The sequence below is a fragment of the Erinaceus europaeus genome, chromosome 18, assembly GCF_950295315.1.
Source record: "Erinaceus europaeus chromosome 18, mEriEur2.1, whole genome shotgun sequence".
NCBI lineage: Eukaryota > Metazoa > Chordata > Mammalia > Eulipotyphla > Erinaceidae > Erinaceus > Erinaceus europaeus.
The window spans coordinates 70,834,139-70,859,110 of NC_080179.1; the positions used below are offsets into that span (position 1 = coordinate 70,834,139).

The following is a 24,972-nucleotide window of genomic DNA, read 5'->3' on the forward strand; positions in this document are numbered from 1 at the left end:
TTCATCATTATTAATGCTCCACAAGTACTTCTGAATGAGATGGTCAATGATCTAGATTACACTATTGATTAACTTACTCATCACTTAAAATATTCTAGACACTTGCCAACACTTTGCTCAAGCTATCCAAAATTCAAGGGTATAAGTGTCTGTCTGAATAGTATATAGTATAAGTGTCTGTCGGAATACTTTATAGCAGTCAACTGACCAAAAATAAAATCCCATCTTTGTTGACTTACAGCAGTGAGATGAAGTGGTAAGACCATCTATTTTGATCATATTTGAACAGGAACTTTATGCTTATTTGTCAGGAATCATTACAAGAAGGATGCTTACCTTAATGATACAGTGGTACACATAAAATACACAAGAGGAAAATTCAAGTCATTTATTTTGAAATAAGTAAATTGTCTGTCATAATAGGTTGAGAAATAAAAACTAGCCTGTATCCAAAACAGAATCACCTGAGAAGAGTCATTTCTCAATCATAAAAGCAGGTTAGCATGGCCAGTTTGTAAAGCAGGTGAGCACGGGTAGTTTGTAACTTACGGGGCTGAAGAGATTCTGCATCTTCTGACTATGTGCAATGTAGGGGGTCATGAACTTTGAAGAGTCCACCTTCTTTCGCATCACCTTCTTCCTCTGCACTGGCTTCGCGGGTTCCGGTTGTACCAGCGCTGGTCTGGAAGTTTCTGATTGCCCATAGTCAGAGCCTGTTGTCCTTGTGCTAGTAGTTTCATAGATTTCTGTTATCGTCTGAAAGGTCGGCATGCAATTCATGGTTATGAAAGTGAAAACTGTGGTGCAGGGGTTCTAGTATACATTAGTCTGGCTTCAAGTCAAAAGTATATTTCTGGCTTCATTTTCCCACCTCTGAAATGTGCCAAAGCAAGAAAACCCGGCCACTGTCTAGGGACAGGAAGGCACATTCGGTGTCAGGTGAAAAGGCAGGAAAGCTGATTGTTGCAGATTGCGTGGAGCAACGGCGCTACCAGCTCATGAATTTCCAACACTGCCTTAAGATTCCATTTGTGATTAAAAAAAAAAAAAAGCATTCTGAGGTTGGACAAAAATGAGAACTAAGGTATTTCTGGGAGTCGGGTGGTAGCACAGTGGCTTAAGCACACGTGGCACGCAGCACAAGGACCGTAGACGGATCCGGGTTCGAGCCCCCAGCTCCCCACCTGCAGAGGAGTCGCTTCACAAGCAGTGAAGCAGATCTGCAGGTGTCTATCTTTCTCTCCCCCTCCTCTCTCCATTTCTCTCTGTCCTATCCAACAACAATGACAACAATAATAATAATAACAATAAAGCAGCAAGGGCAACAAAAGGGAATAAATAAATAAATTTTAAAAAGATATTTCTAAGGATTAAAAAATGTATTTAACTGTCTGGGTAAAATGAAAGCAAACTTAGGATCAGAAACAGAAATATCAAGATAATCAAACAAAACTCAAATTCAGACAGGGGAGGTTGCTTAGCGGTTACACAAGAGTTCCCATGCCTAAGCAGCAAAAGATACCAGGTTCCATCCTTAGCACCACCAGAAACCAGAGCTGAAAAGTGCTCTGGAAACACACCTCAAATTCTTGACTTTAGCAATAACTTTTAAATTAGCCTAAGAAAAAGTCAGTTGTTTAGCCCACAGTACTCAGATATTCTTGCCCACCATATGAAACAAAGACTAAGGAACTTGAATCGAAAATTAATCACATCAATATTACAAGTGATCACCATTCTCTTGGCTTAGTTAATTAATGTGAACTGGAGTGCCATTTACGCTAATACATACTTAGGTCGACTAGAATCATGATGACAACATAATTGGCTAATTAGCCTCACAATAGTCTTATATATATATATATATATATATATATATATATATATATATATATATATGGTAGGTGGGAAATGATTGTTTCTTACAACAAGATACTGTGGAAGAAACTAAAGCCCAAAGTTTGGATCTAATCCAAGGTTAAAAATACTGCCTTTCAGAAACCCAGACAGACAAGCCTTCAATCCATCTCGCAGTACAATTTTCTTCACAGCTAATTTCGTCTGTACCAGAGGTCTAGCATCAATTATGAAGTGAGCTCTAAGTAATAAGAAAATCATGCATCTGTGAAAACTCCTCATCTTGTCAGATCACGGCAAATAGGTTGTTTTCTGCTTATTATCACTGATGTGTGGCTGACTGTGAGAAACAAGCCAACTTACAGCGTCGACAGACGTTGGTTTTTAGTGAGTAGGCTTCATGGTTAAGAGAAGGGGCTCTGGGAGTCTGGCAGTGACGCAGCGGGTTAAGCGCCGCAACAAGGACCAGAGTAAGGACCCTGGTTTGAGTCCCCGGCTCCCCACCTGCAGGAGAGTGGATTCACAGGCAGTGAAGCAGGTCTGCAGGTGTCTGTCTTTCTCTCCTCCTCTCTGTCTTCCCCTCCTCTCACCACTTATCTCTGTCCTGTCCAACAACAACAACATCAGTAACCACAACAATGTTAAACAACAAGGGCAACAAAAGGGAAAATAAAATAAAATAAAATAAAATAAAATAAAATAAAATAAAATAAAATAAAGTGAAGGGGCTCTATGAAGAAAATGGAGCACTGGGGAGTCGGGGGGTAGCGCAGCAGGTTAAGCGCACATGGCACAAAGCGCAAAGACCGGCTTAAGAATCCTGGTTGGAGCCCCCAGCTCCCCACCTGCAGGGGAGTCGCTTCACAGGCGGTGAAGCAGGTCTGCAGTTGTCTATCTTTCTCTCCCCCTCTCTGTCTTCCCCTCCTCTCTCCATTTCTCTCTGTCCTATCCAACAATGACGACAACAATAAGAAAAAGAAACTGGAACACTGGAGAGGAATTTCACCTTACCAAAAAAAAAAAAATTAGTTCTAGCTTGGGGCATTTGTGGAGAGATTCTTGAAGAATCCCTAATGCGATAAACTCCAAATAGCCTTTCATTGACTCCTCAGGACAATAACTTGGAGTTACAATCCTGTTAGCAAAGATGGCACCCCACAAGTTACACCTCTACTCAAAACCTCAGGTGCCTAGAAAATGCAGGAGTGCAGGGATAGCTCCTCAATGTCATCAGAGTGATGATGGCTACTCATGTCAGTCTAATCAGTCTCATTACACTAAGAATACCACACACGGTGATGGGGACAGAAGGGAACTATCTCCAGCCATCTTGGACATGTTGCATAGCAGAAAACATTGATGTCATCTGTCAAACAGAGAATATTCTTTCTTGTACCACCAGCTGCCAGGAACACATAGGCACGGATCTTCCCTGAGACCTTCCCTTTTGCCAATTCTGGCTCTGGAAGTGTGAAAAAGATGGTGCTTCCCGATTCAATGAGTGTATAGTCTATGCAGAGAAGAACTGGGTCTTACCTCCCCCGGTACCTCTTCATAGATTGTCTCTTCTGTGTAGTACTAGAAACAGAGCACAAAGCAGAGCCATGAGAGCCAAAGCAGAAACCTTTCCTTGCCCTCACCTGAAAATGTTTAACCACACAGCTGGTTTCACCAGCTTAGCTAGTTCTGCATTATCTGTGGAAAGGCAGTAGCTGAGGGACCCATGATTTGACACCATTTAAAAAAATTTTTTAAATATTTATTTTAAATAAATAAATATTATTTTCCTTCTTGTTGCCCTTGTTGTTTTACTATTGTAGTTATTTATTGTTGTTATTGATGTCATCATTGTTAGATAGGACAGAGAGAAATGGAGAGAGGAGGGGAAGACAACGAGGGAGAGAGAAAGATAGACACCTGCAGACCTGCTTCACCACTTGTGAAACTACTCCCCCGCAGGTGGGGAGATGGGGGCTTGAACCAGGGGTTCAAACCAGGATTCTCATGCCGGCCCTTGGTGCTTAACCCACTGCGCTACCGCCGGACGCCCAATTTGGCACCATTTTAACTTTAAGAAACTACAGGGATTGTGCATTAGACTGGACAAATAGAGTCAGAGCAGTGATCACGATATCTGAGGTTGTGATGAGTCAAACACAGCCACTTTACTTCTCACAAACAAAACTTTTTCCTTATGGCACCCAAGACACAATTGCCAAGGGAAAAAAACATTAACAGTATCCTGAATACGTAGGGCGGTCAGAGAAGAACTGTTATGAAACTCATCATTTGCTGACTAACAGTAACACAATAGAAACCTCAGTGTGAACATAAATTTTAATGATTGTGTCATAGAAAGAATTCTCCCCACGACTAATTAATATGCAGTAAAAAAATTTTTTTGAGCAGCTTGGGAGGTGGCACAGTGGATGGCATTTTGTACTCCACAGCGTGAGGTCCCAAGTTAGATCTCTGGCATCAGAGTCATGTTCTGGCTCACTCTCGCTCTCTCTCTCTCTCTTATAAATAAATAAATTGATTGATTGATTCTACAGGATGGATGGTTTCACACCAGGTTGAGCACCTCAATGACAGTGTGCAGGGACTGGGTTCAACCCCCCAGCCCCCACTTGCAGAGGTAAGCTTCATTAGCAGTGAGCAACTCTCTCTCATACACCACCTCCCCCTCAATTTCTCTGTCTCTACTTAAATGAATAAATACTACTTTTACAAAGAATTTTTTGAATTCATGGGTGAATCCCTTCCAGTAGTGTGAAGGTTCTAAAAGGGAACTTTTACCAAAGCACTGTTCAGCTCTGGTTTATAGTGGCTTCAGGGATTGAACCTGGGTCCTCGGAGCCTAGGGCAGAAAAATCTTTTTTTTTTTTCCTTAAGCTTTTTATAAATTTGTGACTAACAGTGGTTTACAAGGTTACAGTGTATAGTTCCACACTGTACCTACCACCAAGGTTTTGTGCGCGTACCCTCCCAACAATTCTCATCATAGGTCTCACGACGTCTTAGAGGCAGTTTGTTTGTGTGTGTGTGTGTTTGTGTTATCAGTTCCCCGGATTCCACATATGAGTTGTTTTCCAGCTCTTATTTCACTAAACATAATCACTTCTAGTTCAGGCAGGAAGTGTTTTTGCATAACCACAATGCTATCTCCCTGGTCCAAAGGAACTTTTATTTTTAATTTCTTTATTGGGTGATTAATGTTTTACAGTCGACAGTAAAGACAATCATTTGTACATGGATAACATTTCTCAGTTTTCCACACAACAATACAGCCCCCACTAGGTCCTCTGCCATCCTGCAAAGGAACATTTTTAACACCAAGGAAAGAAGAAAACTGAGAAGACTCCTCACCACAAAATGTGGGGAAGCAAAGTTATAATTTGCCACTGCTGGCTTTGAGATGCCTGCAGGCTGGGTCTGCCAGGCTCCACTTCTGACATCACCAGTAATAAATAGATCTGGCTAGGAGCTGGCTGACATTTTGCCTTACATGTGTAAGGAGAGAGGAATCCTGCCCTTAGCCTCACCCAGCAGAGCTGAGACAGAAAGGCTGGTTTGGGCCAAATCAGACAAAGAAGGGGATAAATAGGAAACACTTGGCCTGTTTTCTGAGTCAACAAAACTAATCTCATCGTATGCTTCATTTTCCCACCTCTCTCTCTCTCTCTCTCTCTCTCTCTTCCTAACACTAAAACATATGCTCAGAAAAAAACGAGGTAACCAATGGTACAAAAATTCCCTTTGTAGCCTCCCTTCTGTCTTTGGTTCATCAATTTATTTAGTCATTTTCAAGACCACATGTTTTATTTCACCTGCAGCAAAGTTAGTGTGAAAAACTTGCCTAATATTTCTTGCTCTTGCTTCCTTTGCTCCCGAACTAATTTCTTTATATTTGAACTCAAATTCCATCTGAATGTCCTAACAGCAAAAACGGGAGTTTTTGCAAGGTTGAGAATTCCTCTTACACATTCGTGTGCCTTCATTACATGGGAAATATCATCTGGACACTTGGGCAAAGATAAGCATTACTTTGACAGTTATCTAAATGGAATCATCCCTGTGTCACACAGAACATCAGTGATTTGAGCTGAAAGAGTAAAATAAATGAGTGATTCGGTTATTTTGGATTTTCTTAAGCAACTCTTTGGTAGCCATCCAGTGCACATTTGCTGGGCTCTCACCAGTGGTAAAGAAATAAACCTTGGGGGGTCCAGGTGGTGGCACACTGGGCTAAGCACATACACAGTGCAGAGAGCAGGGACCAACACAAGGATCCCGTTTTGAGCCCCCAGCTCCCCATCTGCAGGGAGATCACTTCACAAATGATAAAGCAGGTCTTCAGGGGTCTTTCTTTCTCGGTCCTTCTCTATCTCCCCTCCTCTCTCAATTTCTCTCTGTCTATCCAATAAAATGGGGGGAGGGAGACTTCCAGGAGCAGTGGCCTTGTAATGCTAGTAACAAACCCCAGTGATAACCCTGGAGGCAAAAGAGAGAGAGAGAGAGAGAAGAGAGGAGGGGAGGGGAGAGGAGAGGAGAGGAGAGGAGAGGAGAGGAGAGGAGAGGAGAGGAGAGGAGAGGAAGGAGGAAGGAGGAAGGAAGGAAGGAAGGAAGGAAGGAAGGAAGAAAGAAAGAAAGAAAGAAAGAAAGAAAGAAAGAAAGAAAGAAAGAAAGAAAGAAAGTAAGAAAGGAAGGAAGGAAGGAATCTTGGACGGGGGTTGTGGGGAAGTAGATAGCATAATGGTTATGCAAAGATACTCTGATGCCTGAAGTTCTGAAGTCCCAGGTTCAATCCCCTGCGGCACCACTATAAACCAGAGCTGGTCAGTGCTCTGATTAAAATAAATCAATAAATAATTCCTAGGGATAAGACACATTTACCAAATCTTTCAAAAGAGGCATCATTCATATGGCTGCATCCACCTGTATGCTAAATGTCAAAATGTCTAGAGCTGTCCTACTAACTGCAGAAAACATCCTTTCTTCTTCTCATTGCAAGTTTTGAGTGAAGAGCTGACAGCAGCACTGCCAGGGGGTGGGTGACTCACCTGGTAGAAAACATATGTTACTATGTACAAGGACCCTGATTTAAGCCTTTGGGAGCCACCTGCTTTTGGAGTGAGGAGCTTCGTAAGCAGTGGGACTGTGCTCCCCTTCTCTGGCTCTCTCCCTATCTCTGTGTCTCTCACCCTCTGTTTGGAAAAAAAAATAAGCAATGGTCACTAGGAGTGGTGGAGTCATGTAGGCACTGAGCTCCAGCAATAAAGCTAAGAGAGAGAGAGAGATCTTTTTTTAATGCTGACAGCAGAACATTATTCCGCTATCCAGGATCCCAAGGAGATATGTTTTATTAAGTTAGCGCTTTCCTGTGTTTTGAAGCTCCCTGACCATCTTCTCAAAGCTGCCACCATCTCATTCTCGCAGTATCATTTTAGAGTGACAGACATTTTGTTCTCATGCTTGCTGGCAGTTTAGCACCTGTTGGTCAGATCTAGAAGCAGCAATGGGAACAAACTGGCGAGGAGAGACTGTCTAAAAATAGTGCCCTCCATTTTTTTATGATATCAGTCAAGCCTCCCACTAAGGACATTTTCCAGTGACCAATGAACACCAATATTTTATGAAAGACAAGGGGTATTTAAGATGGAATTCAAAAGTGTTCCTAGTGCTACCATTCTAGTAAAAGTACGTTAACTTATATTTGTATCATTGTTTGAGACTGCCTATTCTCAAACATGCCTGACCCTTAGTTAGGGATGTGTGCGAGATGTTTACTAGTGATAACATTGAAAACTGAAGTTGCCTCCTTTGGCATTTAAGCCAGCCAGGTGGAGTATTTGACTGTATTAGATTTGTTCTAGTCTATTTTTGTTGGTTTTGCTTTGTTTTTTCCCATATCCTTTAGTAACAAAAGCAATTTATTTGTAGAATAAAATATTTTCTTCATTTAAATGCAGGTTGATCACTAAAATATCTTTCAAAAATAAAAATTCTTACTTTTCCTCGGAATTTGGCTCTGGTTAGCTCTTTTCTTCTACTACCCGAACACTACTCAGATTTGGCTTATAATGAGGAAAGATTAAGCCTGGGACCCAGGAGCCTCAGGCAAGCATGTCTTTCGCACAACCACTATGCTATCTCTCAGATACTTCTGGCTTGTCGCTAAAAGTAAATTTCAATCTTAATAAAAATCACAGATTTTCAAAAACTGCCTCCAAAGATCTGAGACACTTGGCTCACCTTTCCTCTGCTTAGTGGTAATTAGTAAAGACTTTCCGTCTCAATGACAATGTGTAAGGTATATTTATAGGTTTTACAACCTCCAAGAGTTTTGATTTTATTCCTGAAACATGAAGTGTGCAAGGCAGGAATTGGCAAAGGAAAATCATGACATGATGGAAATATGTTTTAGGTGTTTTAAATATTTCAAATAAAACAAAGTAAAACGTGTCAGATGTCCAGAAATAATCCAGAGGATATTTTTCAAGGTATCCACTATGGTCACTGTTCTTTTTCAGAATTTGAAAGCAAAAACTAAGCTTATACTCTTGAGTAAATATAATGAATTGGTAGAGAAGTGTAGTTTCTACTGTCACTTGTTAGCTGCCTGACTGTGTATGAGGGCAGTGGGGGCAGGTACACACACACACACACACACACACACTCCCATATATGCTTGTGCTCTAATATATAATACAGTATATCAGAAGACTGAGAACCAGTTGCAGCAAAGAGTAAGTAGGTCTTTTTTCCTTGCTGTTATATAAACACCTGGAAAGAGGATTCAGTTTCCAGAACTTTCTCCTCATCTCTTGCTCCCTTGATCATAGAAGATTGGGATGTGGGGAAGAAGATAACTTTAGAATATGAAGTGAAAATTTTTACCCCACACTTTTTTTGACAATATAAAGAAGAAGCAAAAGTGAGAAACAGTGATATTTCTTTTCAATTCTAAATCCCACATAATTATAGTGAAACTGAACATACAATATGCCTTTCTTGTGCCTTAATGATGACTCTTTGTGAAGTCAGAATATGCCATGTAGTTTTTAATGACTGATTCACCTGCACAGCTCTGACTGTCACTACAGAAAATACTTTGCAGTCAGATTTATTTTTAAAAACCTTACCTCCACCACCTCCTCGTAGTCTTCGTCATCTGCCATTCTCCCAGAGCAGTAGTGGCACCTACAAACTTCACATTTCCAAATAAACGAAAATATATTAGAATCTACCTTTCCCAGTGTTGATATCATAAGATAAAACCAGAATTTAAAACTAATTTATTCTGCATATCCATATTTTTGCATGATAGTGAAAAAAGATAATAAAACACTTGCCTAAAAAAGACTGAAGCTTCAAATACCCTTCTTTTGATTCCTTCAGTTATAATGTTATTTATAACAGCATGAACAGTTCAGTTAAAATTTCAAAAAGAAGTAAAAGGTGAATTCAGACTCAAATAAACAAGGGTTTAAATTCCAAATTGTCAGAAGAACATATTTTGAAAGAAAATTCACAAGAAAACGAGATTTTTTTTTTTTCCTAGAGTCCAAATTATTCCAAGATATCTGCCTTAGCTTTTTTCTACTGCTCTAATACATTGTGTGTTGTATGCATTATGGTTCAAATTAGAACATATGTCTGCCAGGGTCAGGGAGATAGCATAATGGTTATGTAAAAGTTCTTTTATATCGTCTGAGGATCCAAAGTCCTAGGTTCAGTTCCCTGTACCACCACAAGGAAAAGCTGAGAAGGGCTCTGGCCTACCTCTCTGATTATAATAAAACAAACAAAAAATATATATATATTTTAAAATCTGCCAATACATTTATGAAAGAAAAATAGAAACCTCAAGGTAATGGACTTCTTTTCGTTCCGAACACCATTGGTTTGTGTGAATTTTTCTCTTTTGTCTCTGCAGCTCTTGATCAAACCTGGAAAAACAACACATTTTTAAGCATTTCTTGAAAGGTACATAAGATTATAGGTCCATTGCCTAAGTTTCTAATTCAAGAACTAACGAAAGGACCTCAAAGTCTTAGACTTTTTACCAGGGAGCAGGACTCTGCTGCTCAAAGTGGATGATGACTTGGGGCAGCTGTCCTTCTTTCTGCCGGACGACATTTGACATGTAAACCAACACCCGGCACTGGCTAGTTTTGTTAAGCCAGCGAAGCTGCCCGTCCTTCTGAAGCAAATGAAGCCCAGCAGAAGAGGATAAATATAGGACACAGAACATAGATCCTTCTTCATACCAATACAGTTAGACGATATAAGGGAAAAATCAAACGCAAAGAAAATAAAAAGTACGTTAGGCCAGAGAACCAACTCAGCCAAATACTAAACCGATCATAGCACAGAACTTAAATCGCCTTGGCAGATATTAGTAGGCCCGAAAGCTTTCCTACACATTTTCATTGCTAATTTCCCCCCAGTTAGAGCCGAAAACTTTGGAAACTACTTTGAGGGAGACTCTGAGACATCTTACAGAAAATACATCACAGGGTGGAAAGAAAAAAAAAAAAGAGCCAGGAACTGACCTTACCTTTAATCTATCAAATAAATTTCCTCCGCAGCAAAGCCTTCCCAACTCTCCCCTCCTGAGAACCCCAGGCAAGAGCAGGCGTGGGGCCTGGGCTCTGGATTATCATGCGGTGGCATCAACCAATCAGATGTAGCCCTTGCTCAGATTTCAGAAGCTAAATATACTGGGTGATCTGAAAAGCACCTGTTCATCAGTTCCACTAAGGCAGAAAGGGTAACAAATCGCCTACTTAGAAATATTCCAATGCAGTGGAGTTTTACCTCACTTCTAGTGTCTGAGGCTCCAACGCAGGTTTAATTGCTTCTTGACTTCGGCCTTAGTTCATGCCAAATCCGTGCAAAATAATTCAGGGGAAAATAAGCATGACCTCGTAGACCTTCAACCCTGCTGTGACTGCTCTGTATGATGTTCGTGGTGGTAGACATGTTTCTTGTACAGCTCACCAGGTTAACTACCTATAGTTGACATGAAAGAGAGAAACCCAATCCAGAAAACATCAAGTCATCAAAACTCATTTTGAAAAATAAGATGAAGGGAGCAGTAACTACTCAGCTGCCAAGGGTTTTTGCCGTGCAAAAGTCTTCATTTCTGTCAGTAATCCTGATATTTTAACAAGAGCTGCCCAAACCCTATGACTTTTTTTTCTTGGGGAGTGGGGGGAGACATTAATGATTTACAGTAAATATAGGTGTTGATATATGTGTAAAAGTTCTCAATTCAGGGAGTCCGGTGGTAGCGCAGTCAGTTAAGCGCAGGTGGCCTGAAGTACAAGGACCGGAACACCCCACCAGCAGGGGAGTCGCTTCACAGGTGGTGAAGCAGGGCTGCAGGTGTCTGTCTTTCTCTCCCCCGCTCTGTCTTCCCTCCTCTCTCCATTTCTCTCTGTCCTATCCAAAAACGACGACATCAATAACAACAATAATAACTATGACAATAAAACTAGGGCAACAAAAGGGAATAAGTAAATATTAAAAAAAAAAAAGTTCTCAATTCTCTGCAAAACACTCTCACCCCCAGCCCAGACCCTCCTCTCCTGTCATAAGCCAGGCCCTGAGCCTCGCCACACCAGGTCCCCAGTACTTTCCTTTGGTGCAATCACTCAACCCAGTCCCAGTCTTACTTTGTTTCCCCTTTTTTGTTCTGATTTCTCAACTTTTGTTCATGAGTGAGATCATCCCATATTCATCCTTCTCCTTCTGGCTGATCTCAATTTATCTCTGCCTTTATTCAATAAACAAATGTATTTTTCCCTTTTGTTGCCTTTGTTTTATCGTTGTTGTGGTTATTATTATTATCGCTATTGATGTCATTGTTGTTGGATAGGACAGAGAAATGGAGAGAGGAGGGGAAGACAGAGAGGGGGAAAGAAAGACAGACACCTGCAGACCTGCTTCACCGCTTGTGAAGCGACTCCCCTGCAGGTGGGGTGCCAGGGGCTCGAACCAGGACCCTTATGCCGGTCCTTGAGCTCTGCACCACGAGCGCTTAACCCACTGCGCTACCGCCCCACCCCCAAATATATTTTTAACTGGATGCAGTGAAGTAGGCTAAATTACTTGAGGAGGACACCAGATAAAATGCCCACTGGGTGTAACTGGCGAGACTGAGTCCCATTATCTCCCTGTTACTAAGATAAGGGTATCCCAAGATCTTACTGGATGTCTTCCCTTCCTAATCAAAGCCAGCTGCTAGCAATACCGTCTGCCTGACAGGTAACTGGGTTACTGATTTTCTCTTCCTAGAAGCAAAGTGTGAAGACGAGCACAAAAGGGGACAGTTTGCTTTTCTGAAAAGCATTCTTGAGATCATGTTATTGGGGACATGTTGACTGCCAGGACTGCTGTGGTCACAGGGGCACAGTCCCCCATCTTCCCCATGAAAGAAGTCTCACCAATCCAACCCCTCCCCTCCCTCGATCTTCTCAATAAAATTCCACTTATGTAATTCAGAATTCAATGTCACATTACTATTACCTTGACAGTTTCATAATAATTTATCATTACAACTAGGAAAAGGATATCTAGAGCTGATATATTATGATTGTTTAACTTCGCTTGTTTTTCTGGAATTGGCTATTTCTCGCTTTCTAGTTTCTTGTTTGCTAATTATTATTGTCATTGTTGGATCCCTCTTCTTTTTTTTTTTTTTTTACTTCATTTTTCTGGATAATCAGAAACTAACAGATTGTTCTGTATGAGTACAACCGATGTGGTAGCTAGCCATGGACCTCATACGGCTACTGAACATTCAGAATGCAGTGAGGGAAGTATTAGAGTGGTTATGCAAAAAGACTTCCACGTCTGAGGTTCCCAAGCTCCAGGTCCAGTCCCTCACATCACCAAAAGGCAGAGCTGAGCAGTGCCCTGGTAAAATTAATACATATAAAAATAAACAAATCAAATAATTGTGTGTGTGTGTGTGTGTGTGTGTGTGTGTGTCGGGCTCAGGAACTAGCTCATGGTAGAGTGCACACTTCATCAGGCACCAGGACCCAAGTTCGAGTTTAAGTCCACATGGGAGCACCACGAAAAGGGCATAAACGGTGGAGTAGTGCTATGGTGTCTCTCCTCTGTCTCTCACCCCCTATCAAAAAAAAAAAAAAAAAGGGAGTCGGGTGGTAGCACAGTGGGTTAAGCGCACCTGGCGTGAAGCGGAAGGACCAGCATAAGGATCCTGGTTCAAGTCCCCGGGGCCCCACCTACAGGGGAGTCACTTCACAAGCGGTGAAGCAGGTCTGTAGGTGTCTTTCTCTCTCCCTCTCTGTCTTCCCCTCCTCTCTCCATTTCTCTCTGCCCTATCCAACAACAACGACATCAATAACAACAACAATAATATCTACAACAACAATAAAAAAACAAGGGCAACAAAACGGAAAATAAAACAAATAAAAAAATTTTTTTTAATTTACTCTTAAAAAAAAAGTCCACTGGGAGCACTGGAATAGTGCAGGCACAGAGAAAGAGCAAAAACCCTGGCTGCAAAATATACACATAAAATAATACATATATATTTATATTATATATATGCTATAACTACAGAACTGAGTTTCTAATTTTTTTTGTATTTAATTTAAACTTCCATAGTTCCCTGCAACTGATGGTGATAGTGTTATGCACGGTATTTTTATTAATGAATAGAGGTAGAGGGAAAGAAGCAGTGAGACACCTGCAGCCCTGCTTCACCACTCACAAAGCTTTCACCTGTAGGTAGGGACCAGGGGCTTGAACCTGTGTCCTTGCAACTAACATTACAGTTAACGTGTGCTTAACCAGAGGCGTGCCACCACCTGGCCCCATATGCACCTAACAGTTGACTATCTGAAATTTTCTAAATCTGACCCCTGGATTTTCAAAGATCTCAAATAGCATTCTCCAATTGTTTCCACATCCTTGGTGGCTGGTACTCTGCTCTCATCATGAGGGGGTCCCCTTACATTGTCATTCTGGGAATTGTGTAGACTTTAGTGAGAAAATTCCTACTGACTAATATTTATTAGAATTATTGGGGGCCGGGTGGTGGTGTACCTGGTTGAGCACACATGTTACAATGCACAAGGACCTGGGTTCGAGCCCCCAGTCCCCACCTGCGGGGGAAGCTTCTCAAGTGGTGAAGCAGTGCTGCAGGTGTCTCTCTGTCTCTCACCCTCTCTGTCCCTCCCTTCCCTCTCGATTTCTGTCTCTATCCAATCAATAAATAAAGATAATAAAAATTTTTTTAAAAAAAGAATATGTACAGCACACCAAGCACTGCTCTACCTGCTTCCTTCACACATCAGTCATTACCATTTGACAAAGCAATATGTACATTTCACCTCTTGGTTATTGCTAGAACTGCAGTTTCGTATGGAACAGAAATCGGTTCCTTTTTTAAAGTACAGTCTCAGGAGAAGTGCAGTCGGTCCTGAGTTCAATCCCTGGCATTATATGTGCCAGAGGGATGCTCTGGCTTTCTCTCTCCTACTGTCATAAATAAACAAACAAATAAATATTTAAAAAAAAGACAAGTAAAGTAAAAGTACACTCCCTAATTCCTACGAGTCAATGTTAAACTGTGACATAGCTTTGTCAAGACTCAGGCATAATTCTAAGAGACGAAACTTCTGGAGAAATCATAGTTTTTCTGATGGAGGTGTTACCTTCACCTGGTGAGCGTTTTTTCCTCATGCCTTTCTCCCCTTCTTTATTCCCAGATCGCTGCTGCATGTTTGGAGGCAAACATCTTGAGATTATGAGGATATAAATCAAACACTGGGATGGTAAAACGAGAGCGTTAGATTTCCTTAATTTATTTTAATTGGCAATCATCTTTCAATTTAATAAATTGAATATATAACTAGAAAAGTAATTTGCAGTGATTATTTTAACATTTCCTATACATAATATATTAATTTTTCTACTTTCTATGTTAATTAGCCATTTATTATATGTATCATCTATGCATTTCTTCCTTTCTTTGTTGATTTACAGACCATCTTTTTTTCATTCTTTTTAATTATTTATTTAGTGGCTAGAGACAGCCAGAAATCAAGAAGGTAGGGGAAGATAGAACGGGATGGAAACAGAAAGACACCTGCAGATCTGCTTCACTACTCGCCAAGCTTTCACCCTGCAGATGAGGACCAGAGGCTTGAACTCAGGTCCTTGTGCACTGTAACGTGCAGTCAACCAGGTGCACCACCACCCGGCCCCTTACAGACTACCTTAATCTATCATGGATACTACCCATTAGCCTCGTGTATATTATGAGAGTTTCCTCCAAGCTGTTTGTGGTGTGACTATAGAGATGGTTTAAATTTATTAGCAGTCAAATATCTCAGTCTTGGAGGGGAGATAGCAAAATGGTTAAGCAAAGAGACCATCGTGCCTGAGGCTCCAAAGTACCAGGTTCAATCCCCTGCACCACCATAAACTAGAGCTGCATAGAGCTCTGGTATTTTAAAAAAAAAATTGTTTTAATATGTCAAGCTCATCCTTCTAGTTCTGACCGTACTATAGAATGAATTAAATTTAAAATGTTGGGGGGCTGGGCGGCAGCGCACCAGGTGAAGTGCACATAACGAGAAGCACAAGGACCAGCACAAGGATCCTGGTTCAAGCCCCCCAGTTCGAGCCCCCGGTTCCCCACCTGCAGAGGAGTCACGTCACAGGCGGTGAAGCAGGTCTGCAGGTGTCTGTCTTTCTCTCCCCCTCTCTGTCTTCCCCTCCTCTCTCCATTTCTCTCTGTCCTATCCAACAACAATGACAACAATAATAGTAACAACAACGAGAAACAACAAAGGGCAACAAAAGGGGGAAAACGGCCTCCAGGAGCCGTGGACTGCAGGCACCGAGCCCAGCAATAACCCTGGAGGCAAAAAAAAAATCCAGTTCTGCTTCACTGCTTGTGAGGCTCTGTAATGTGTGTGCCTATCCAGCTCCACCAGCCCCTCTGGACATTATCTAAAGTTATGTCCTGTTACCAGGTCACCATCTCCACTACCATATAAAATCAAAACCAGTCGGGGCAGGGTTAGATCGCATAATGGTTATGCAAACAGACTGTCATGCCTGAGGCTTCAAAGTCCCAGGTTCAATCCCCTGCACCCATGTAAACCAGAGCTGAGCAGTGCTCTGGTAAAAATAATTAATAATAATAATAATCAAAACCAGTCTTGGACACGAGGGTAATACTTCCCTGTGGACTAAGAACCAGAGGAAACCAACTGGTCCAAGATGGAGACTGAAATTTCACCTACATAAGCCTGCGCCTCATTAAACAGCTATTGTAGCAAATCTCTAGACCCATTGGGAGGGGGCCCATCATGCATCTGAAATTAACTTTCTCCTCCAGATCCTTGCTTTTTTTTCTTTCTTTTTAAAAAATATTTATTCCTTTTTATTGTTGTAGTTATTGTTGTTATTGATGTCATTGTTGTTGGATAGGACAGAGAGAAATGGAGAGAGGAGAGGAAGACAGAGAGGGGGAGAGAAAGACAGACACCTGCAGACCTGCTTCACCGCCTGTGAAGCGACTCCCCTGCAGGTGGGGAGCCGGGGCTCAAACCGGGATCCTTATGCCGGTCCTTGCGCTTTGCGTCATTGCGCTTAACCCGCTGAGCTACTGCCCCACCACCTCCACCTCCACCTCCACCCCCACCCCCACCCCCACCCCCATCCCCACCCCCACCCCCACCCCCACCCCCACCCCCACCCCCTCCCCTCCCCCTCCCCCTCCCCCTCCCCCTCCTCCTCCTTCTCTTTTTTAAATCCCTTCTCACAGCAAGCCAGCTGGAACACCCAGTCAACAACACAAATACAAGTATTACTATGTAAATCCTTACATTGCTTTTAAAATCTGGGCCTGGGGAAGGCAGGAGATAGCTCAAACGGTAGACCGCACACATCATGGTACCCGAGGGCTCGGGAAGCTTCACATGCGGGCGCAGTGCTGCAGTCTCTCTCCTCCTATCTCCATCTCTCTAGCACACACTATCACTCTGTTTAAATGTTCAAAATAACAAAAATTAAAAGTCTGCTAAAAGGGAGGAATTTTACATATGTATCAAAAATTGTACTTACTGTAAACCATTAGCCCTACCCCACCCCCAATAAAGACATATATTCCACAGCCCTGAAAATCCAGTGGCCTTTCTAAGGATGATTGCTAGTAGAAGCTGAGCAAAATTCTAGAACTCATGTTTCTTGATTCCAGGGCTAGTGCGTTTTCGAACAGAGTGCCAACTCAGTGCTCATCATTTTTCGCCCTCAATCACATGATGACATTAATCAATCAATACAGACTCAAACGAAGACAATCCGTGGGAACTAGTAGTCATTTGGAACAATGTTACTAAATTTACAACCTTCCAAGCCAAGAGTTATATAGGCTTCCGTTTAAAATGAAAGACGACAGAAATGAACTATCAGGAGTCGGCGGGAGCGCAGTGGGTTAAGCGCAGGTGGCGCAAAGCGCAGGGACCGGCGTGAGGATCCCGGTTCGAGCCCCCGGCTCCCCACCTGCCGGGGAGTCGCTTCACAGGCGGTGAAGCAGGTCTGCAGGTGTCTGTCTTTCTCTCCTCCTCTCTGTCTTCCCCTCCTCTCTCCATTTCTCTCTGTCCTATCCAACAACGACGGCAACAATAATAGCTACAACAACAATGGAAAAAGAAAGAAAGAAAGAAAGAAAGAGGCAACGAAAGGGAAAATAAACAAAAAATAAAATAATAAAATAAAAAACAATAAAAAATCTATCTTGGCGCACCGGCTTAAGTGCACAAAGTATGAAGTGCAAGGACCCGCGCAAGGGTCTGGGTTCCAGGAAGCACGTCTGCAGGTGTCTTTTCTCTCCCCTTCTCTCAATTTCTCTATGTCCTATCCAATAAAAGGAAAAAATGACCACCAGGAACCGTGGATTCGTAGTGCCGGCACCAAGCATCATCGATAACCCTGAAGGCAGAAAAAAAAAAATCATCTTTAATAGATTTAGGATTAACCATGTGTGTCACCTCCTCTGTGACCTGCAGAACTGCAAATCATCTCCACAGGAAGTTTGCTGTTACAGTCCGGATGACTGTTTAGTATCATTGTTGTTCAGTAGTTAACGATGTGTGATATAGTGGAGTAAAATCACATTTGAACCATAAAGGAAAAGAAAGAAAGAGGAAAAAAAAAAAAGTGTGCTAGGAGGGCAGGTATCCTGCAGGCTGGGATTTTCCTAGCGATAACTCTTGGGGTTGCCCCCTTGACCCCCAAAATGTAGGGTCTCGTGTTTGAAAATCATTCATTATATTTATGTATATATAATATGTGATACAGTGCAATGTTTTGATGATACGTAATAGTTATATGTAAACACCAGTGTTAGGCTACAAGCCCACCGCAAAGGGCTTGGCCTTAGTGGGCAGTGATGTGAGCCAGACTTGGCTGCCCGGGAACTCACGCGCAGGGAGCCCGGGGGCGGCGGCCGGCGGGGCGGCACCCGGAGTCTGCGCGGGAGAAGCGGCCGCCCTCGCTCGCTGGCAGCGCCGCTCTGCCCACCCCGCGGCTGGCCTCGTACGGGTGGCACGAAGGTCCATTTCTAGCCGGACACGCGGGCTGCGGCTGGGCCCGCCCCCCAGCGCGCAGGCGCCGTCTGATTGGCTGAGCCTCCTCCATCCCCGGAGCGCACGGCACAGTGCAAGGACTGGGAGGTTCCCGCCCTCTGCCCTGTCTCCCGACGGGTACGCAAAAGGCTTTTTATGCCTCAGGCTCGAAGGTCCCAGGCTAGGTGCAACCCCGGCCACCACCTTAAGCATCAGAAATAAAATAAAATAATAAAATAAAATAAAATAAAATAAAATAGATAAGATAAGATAGAATAGAATAGAATAGAATAAAATAAAATAAAATAAAATAAAATAAAATAAAATAAGGAGAAAGAAAGAAAGGGAGATAGAGAAAGAGAGAGAGAGAGAAAGAAAGAGAGAGGGAGAGAGAGAGAGAGGAAGGAAGGAAGGAAGGAAGGAAAAAAGAAAGAAAGAGAGAGAGATAGAGAAAGAGAGAGAAAGAAGGAAGGAAGGAAGGAAGGAAGGAAGGAAGGAAGGCAAAGAAAAGTATATATTGGGAGTCCAGCGGTAGCGTGTTAAGAGCGCAAGGCGCCAAGCGCAAGGACCTGCTTGAGAATCCCAGTTCGAGCCCCGGCTCCCCACCTGCAGGGGAGTCTCTTCACAAGCAGTGAAGCAGATCCGCAGGTGTCTGTCTTTCTCTCTCCCTCTCTGTCTTCCCCTCCTCTCTCTATTTTTCTCTGTCTTATCCAACAATGACATAAATAACAATAATAACTACAACAATAAAACAAGGACAACAAAAAGGAATACATAAATATAAAAAAGGTATTTAAAAATATGTTTACTTAAGAAATAGCACTTGCCTGGCAGCCTTAAAATTTGCAACATCAAAGGTGTTTATGGGCCATAAACATTACTATGTGCCCTAACTTTTGCAAGTGACTTGGTCTCATAAAAGAAGCTGGAGCAGTTAGTAACGTGAAGCCTGCTTGTAGGAGGTGGCATTTCAGGAAACCTTTTATATGCAAAACCAATCTACCTAGGGCATATTATTATGATTTTATTTTTAAATAACAATCAAATATTTTTTAATTTTTAAAATTATCTAATTATTTATTGCATAGAGACCGCCAGAAATTGAAAGGAAGGGGTGACAGAGTGTGAGAGAAACAGAGAGACACCTGCAGCCCTGCTTCACCACTTGCAAAGCTTTCCCCCTGCAAGTGGGGGGCTGGGGGCTCAAACTTTGACCCTTACACATTGTAAGATGTGCGCTCAACCAGGTGCGCCACCACCTGGCCCCCTTATTATTATTATTTACCAGAGCACCTCTCAGCTTTTACATATGGTGGTGCTGGGAATTGAAATTGAGACTGTTGGTGCCTCAGGCATAAAAGGCTGCATATTCTCCCAGCCTTTTGTATGAATGGTCTATAAACAATTATTTCTGTTGTTATCCTCAGGGCTTCACAGCTCTAGGCTGCTTTTTTTTTAATAATGATCAACAAGACCATAGGAGAGGGGTACAATTCCACACAACTCCCACCACCAGAATTCTGTATCCTATCCCTTCCATTAGAAGCTTTCCTATTCTTTTTTCTAAAATTTATTTTTTATTTAAGAAAGGAAAAATTAACAAAACCATAGGGTAGGAGGGGTACAACTCCACACAATTCCCACCACCCAATCTCCATATCCCACCCCCTCCCCTGATAGCTTTCCCATTCTCTATCCCTCTGGGAGCATGGACCCAGGGTCATTGTGGGATGCAGAAGGTAGAAGGTCTGGCTTCTGTAATTGCTTCCCCATTGAACATGGGCGTTGACTGGTCAGTCCATACTCCCAGTCTGCCTCTGTCTTTCCCTATTAGGGTGGGTCTCTGGGGAAGCTGAGCTCCAGGACACATTGGTGGGGTCTTCAGTCCAGGGAAGCCTGGCCGGCATCCTGATGGCATCTGGAACCTGGTGGCTGAAAAGAGAGTTAACACACAAAGCCAAATAAACTGTTGAGCAATCATGGACCCAAAGGTTGGAATAGTGGAGAGGAAGTGTTGGGGGGGGTACTCACTGCAAACTCTAGTGTACTTCTGCTTTCAGGTATATATTTTGCACTAGTTTATGGATACGTGTGAACATATGCTCTCTCTCTCACAGAACCTGGTGTATATCTATAAGCTGAGGGAAGGGAAAGCAGACTAACAGAAGCAGAAAACAGAATTAGTCAGACAGAGGATGAGTTAGAGAAAACACTAGAGAAAGAGGTGAAAGAGCTCAAAAAGAGATTGAGAGACACTGAAACAACAACAGAGACGTATGGGATGATCTCAGAAGCTTTCCTATTCCTTATCCTTCTGGGAGCATGGACCCAGGATCATTATGGGGTGCAGAAGGTGGAAGGTCTGGTTTCTGTAATTACTTCTCTGCTGGACATGAACATTGGCAGGTCCAACCATTTTTAAGGTAGAGAGAGAAAAAAGCACCACAGCACCAAAGCTTCCTCCAGTGCCAGGCTCCCTCCAAGCCAGGCTCCAACCTTGGCTTCACATGGCAAAGCAGGTCCAGTAGCCAGGTGAGCTAACTGCCCCCTCCCCGATAATTCTTTTCTTTAAGGAGCTGATTAAATTGGGGTGTTTGTTTATTATTGTTTTTCCTTGTTATTATAATAATATATACATATTAAAATTTTCAGACAGCGACAGAGAGGCAAAGAGAGGGAGAGAGACCACAACACTAAAGCTTTCTTCAACATAGTGGTGGCCAGCTTGCACACAGAGCAAAGCAGCACACCAGCCAACTTACCTATCTTACCTACCCCTAATTTAAATAGTTTCGAGCTGATTTCTAATTTATCTTTGGCGTCATTTTAAGGGCCGGCACAGGTTGTTATTCACAGAGGAAAATGGAAAGGAAAGAGGGTGTCCGCAGTTGGTTTTCTCTTCTTTTTTCCTACCCGTTTTTTTTCTTTTGTCATTTTGTTGGCGAGTTGATGGATGACGGTACAGTTGTTGACACATGGGTACAATTTCTCATGTCCCCATGAATATGTGCCTGCAAAACACAGTTGGTTTTCATGACCAGTCATGGACTGAGTCATAATCTAGCAAATATTGGCAGGAGAGCAATAAACAGAAATGAGTCCTCATGCTTTTAAATCCAATGCTCTAGCTACTGTACCACACCCCCAGGCCATTGATAGTATTATTTAGATACAATTCTTTCTTGAAAGTCTATTTTTTGGGAGTCGGGCGTAGCGCAGTGGGTTAAGTGCAGGAGGCGCTAAGCTCGAGGACCAGACCGGCGTAAGGATCTCAGTTCGAGCCCCCGGCTCCCCACCTGCAGGGGAGTCGCTTCACAGGCCGTGAAGCAGGTCTGCAGGTGTCTATCTTTCTCTCCCCCTCCCTGTCTTCCCCTCCTCTCTCCATTTCTCTCTGTCCTATCCAACAATGACGACAACAATAATAACTACAATAATAAAAAGGGCAACAAAAGGAAATAAATAAATATTTAAAAAATAAAGTCTATTTTTTTTTTAAAGATCAAAAAAAATTTTAATTTGGTAGGACAGAGAGCAATCGAGAGGGAAGGGAGATGGAAGAGAAAAAGACCAGAGGACTGAACCAGGCGCTTACACATGACTAACGCGTGCACTAACCCACGCGTGCCGCCGCCCAGCCCCGAGTCTCAGTTTTCTAGGTATCTAACACAGATTTGTGTTTTACTTCCAATCTCTTCCAGCTTTTGCAGTCTCGGGTTCATTTGAGCGATGGAGGCAGACCAGTAAGCGACCAGTCAAGATATATGCTAATCACATTGAAAACCCTTTTATTTCAGTCAGAGCCAAAGAAAACAAATCGGGATTTTCTGCGTGGAAGTCATTATTGACCTCAGTGATTCCTGGGGTCAGCTCTGGATCACATCAGAATGCCTCTTGGAGGTGGGAGAAGAGCAGTAATGGCTCTGCAAAAAGGCTTTCATACCTGGGGCTCCAAAGTCCCAAATTCAATCCCCCCACACCACCATAAACCAGATGACTGACTAGTGCTCCTGCAAAAATGAAATAAAATAAAATACATTTGGCTGTTGTGCTGTCCAGAGAAATTGCTCATTAAGCACTCGTTAACTTTGTGCTTATTTTAAAAGTACAGTACATCAGTATTTGCTATACAGAAATATACTGTCAGGGAGTCAGGCGGCAGCACAGCGGGCTAAGTGCACGTGGCGAAAAGCACAAGGATCAGAGAAAGGATCCCGGTTCAAGCCCCCGGCTCCCCACCTGCAGGGGAGTCCATTCACAGGCAGTGAAGCAGATCTGCAGGTGTCTTTCTCTTCCCCTTTCTGTCTTCCCCTCCTCTCTCCATTTCTCTCTGTCCTATCCAACAACTACGACATCAATAATAACAACAATAACTACAACAACAATAAAAAGACAACGGCAATAAAAGGGGAAATAAATAAATAAAATAAACAGTTTGTTAACAACAACAAAAAAAGAAATATAATAATGTAATGGCTTAAAAATAGTGTGAACTGTTTCTCCTTGGAAGTCAAATTGGTCTTCTTTGAGTGTTACTATGCGCCAATATCCAGCTATAAACTCATCCTGAGACTCAAGATATGGAACATCTATTTATGGAGGACTAGCTATGGTGCCTGTCACTCAGCAGCGCAACGTGTGACAGAGAGGTCAAGTTCTAAAGTGAACCCCACACACAGTGACGGAGCTGAAAGCATCATGGAGCTCTCTCATTTTACAGATGCAGAAAATGAGTCCCCAAAGCAGAGGAGTCCAAGAGTTACACACTGGCTTGTAGTTAGATGGCATGTAGGTCAGAAATGGGAGGATGGCAAACTGACTCTCTCTTCCCAGTCTTGGGTTTCTTCCTTGGCTATTTCCATGGCTTTGGCTGTCTCTCTGATTAAGTACTAATGGAGACATTAGCAAAGCATAATTCTATGGGACACACTTAACTCATGTTACTTAAAGATACTATTTTGTGGTTTAATTTTTTGACATGCAAGGTGAAACAAAGAATACTAGTAGATTTTTTTTTTAAAAAAAGACTTATCTATTCATTAATGAGAGAGGACCAGAGATGTCTCTGGGACATGAGATGTCAGGGATCAAACTCAGGATTCCATGCCTGAGAGCCCAACATTTTATCCACTAAACTACCTCCATGGTCTTAGAATTTTTTTTTTTTTTTAACTGAAGCTCTGTTCCTCGGAGCCATTATAATTGAGTATGTCCATGAATCTCACCCATATTTTCCTGTGTTTGTTAGCGATGTTGCTGTCTTCTCGTAGACCAACTTATGAGATGACTGATTCTCAAGAACTCCTCTTGGGAAAGGCTTGTCTCAGTCTTTTCTTAAATTATGATGGAAAGAAGCCAAAGAGAGATCTTATGGCATCTGTCTGCCATTCTGAGAGAAGATATTCTCAAATTTAGCCTAGCACCAGGCAATGCCCAGTCTTGACAGTTGTCTACTAAAATGGTTAAGCGCAGGAATGCAACAAGTTGTACTTGTTTGGGTCTGAGATTATCTATTTAATTTAGAGCTCACGGTGCCATCTTGTCCCTGTGGAGAGTAGCTCACTGGAGAAAGGAAAGTTGACTTAGTGCTCTGGTGGCTGCCAAGCCAGGCATATTTAACAGGTCAGTTAACACTCTTCATTCCAGAAGAATGGGTTTTCAGGGATGCACCTGCACTCCAGAGACCTTTCTGAGAATAAATTGTACTTGGGAATCATTGGAACAATTTCTGTTCCTTGCTCTGCCCTGAGGGTAACAACAGAAATAATTGTTCATAGTACCAGGTAAAGCACACATAGTGAGAAGCACAAGGACCGGCACAAGGATCCTGGTTCAAGCCCCCCAGTTTGAGTCCCCGGCTCCTCACCTGCACAGGAGTCACTTCATAAGTGGTGAAGCAGGTCTGCAGGTGTCTGTCTTTCTCTCCCCCTCTCTGTCTTCCCCTCCTCTCTCCATTTCTCTGTCTTATCCAACAACGACGACAGTAGTAACAACAACAACAACTACAACAATAAAACAAGGACAACAAAAGGGAATAAATAAATATTTAAAATAATAATAATAACTGGGGGGTATGAATTAACCTACTAACACCATGTCAGTGGAGAAGCAATTACAGAAGCCAGACTCCCACTGTCTTTACCCCAAAAAGAATTTTGGTCCATATTCTGAGAAGAGGAGAAATGTTAGGGGAAGATGACCTGAGGACTCAGAACTCAGGACCCAGAAAGAGAAAAGAGGGAAAAAAGAAAGGATACTTGGAAGTAGTAATAGATGTAGGTATGACTTAGAAAGGAAGAAAAGGTAGGATCACAGGGGGGAAAAAATGGACCAAAATACAGATAGATAGATGGATAGACAGACAGACAGACAGCCATAGAAATAATAGTCATCCCATATTTGTGATCTTGGGAGAACCAGTGCAGTTTCCAATGGACAGAATGAGGACAGAACCCTGGTAGAGGGAATATAGTGTGCAACTGTATTCTTGTTATAT

At 42.5% G+C, this 24,972-nt stretch overlaps 1 protein-coding gene across 1 annotated transcript in view; it reads right to left on the reverse strand.

Moving 5' to 3' along the window:
* Positions 1-10,523, reverse strand: part of NEB (nebulin) — a 286,668-nt gene extending 276,145 nt beyond the window's left edge. Inside the window, exons 1-5 of the mRNA XM_060178132.1 lie at positions 10,421-10,523; positions 9,725-9,809; positions 9,003-9,067; positions 3,394-3,435; positions 550-756 (exon numbers count right to left, since the gene is read on the reverse strand). Coding sequence (XP_060034115.1) covers positions 550-756; positions 3,394-3,435; positions 9,003-9,038 — 285 coding nt within the window. The 5' untranslated portion in view covers positions 9,039-9,067; positions 9,725-9,809; positions 10,421-10,523. The remainder of the gene's footprint in view (positions 1-549; positions 757-3,393; positions 3,436-9,002; positions 9,068-9,724; positions 9,810-10,420) is intronic.
* Between the last annotated feature and the right edge of the window lie 14,449 nt (positions 10,524-24,972).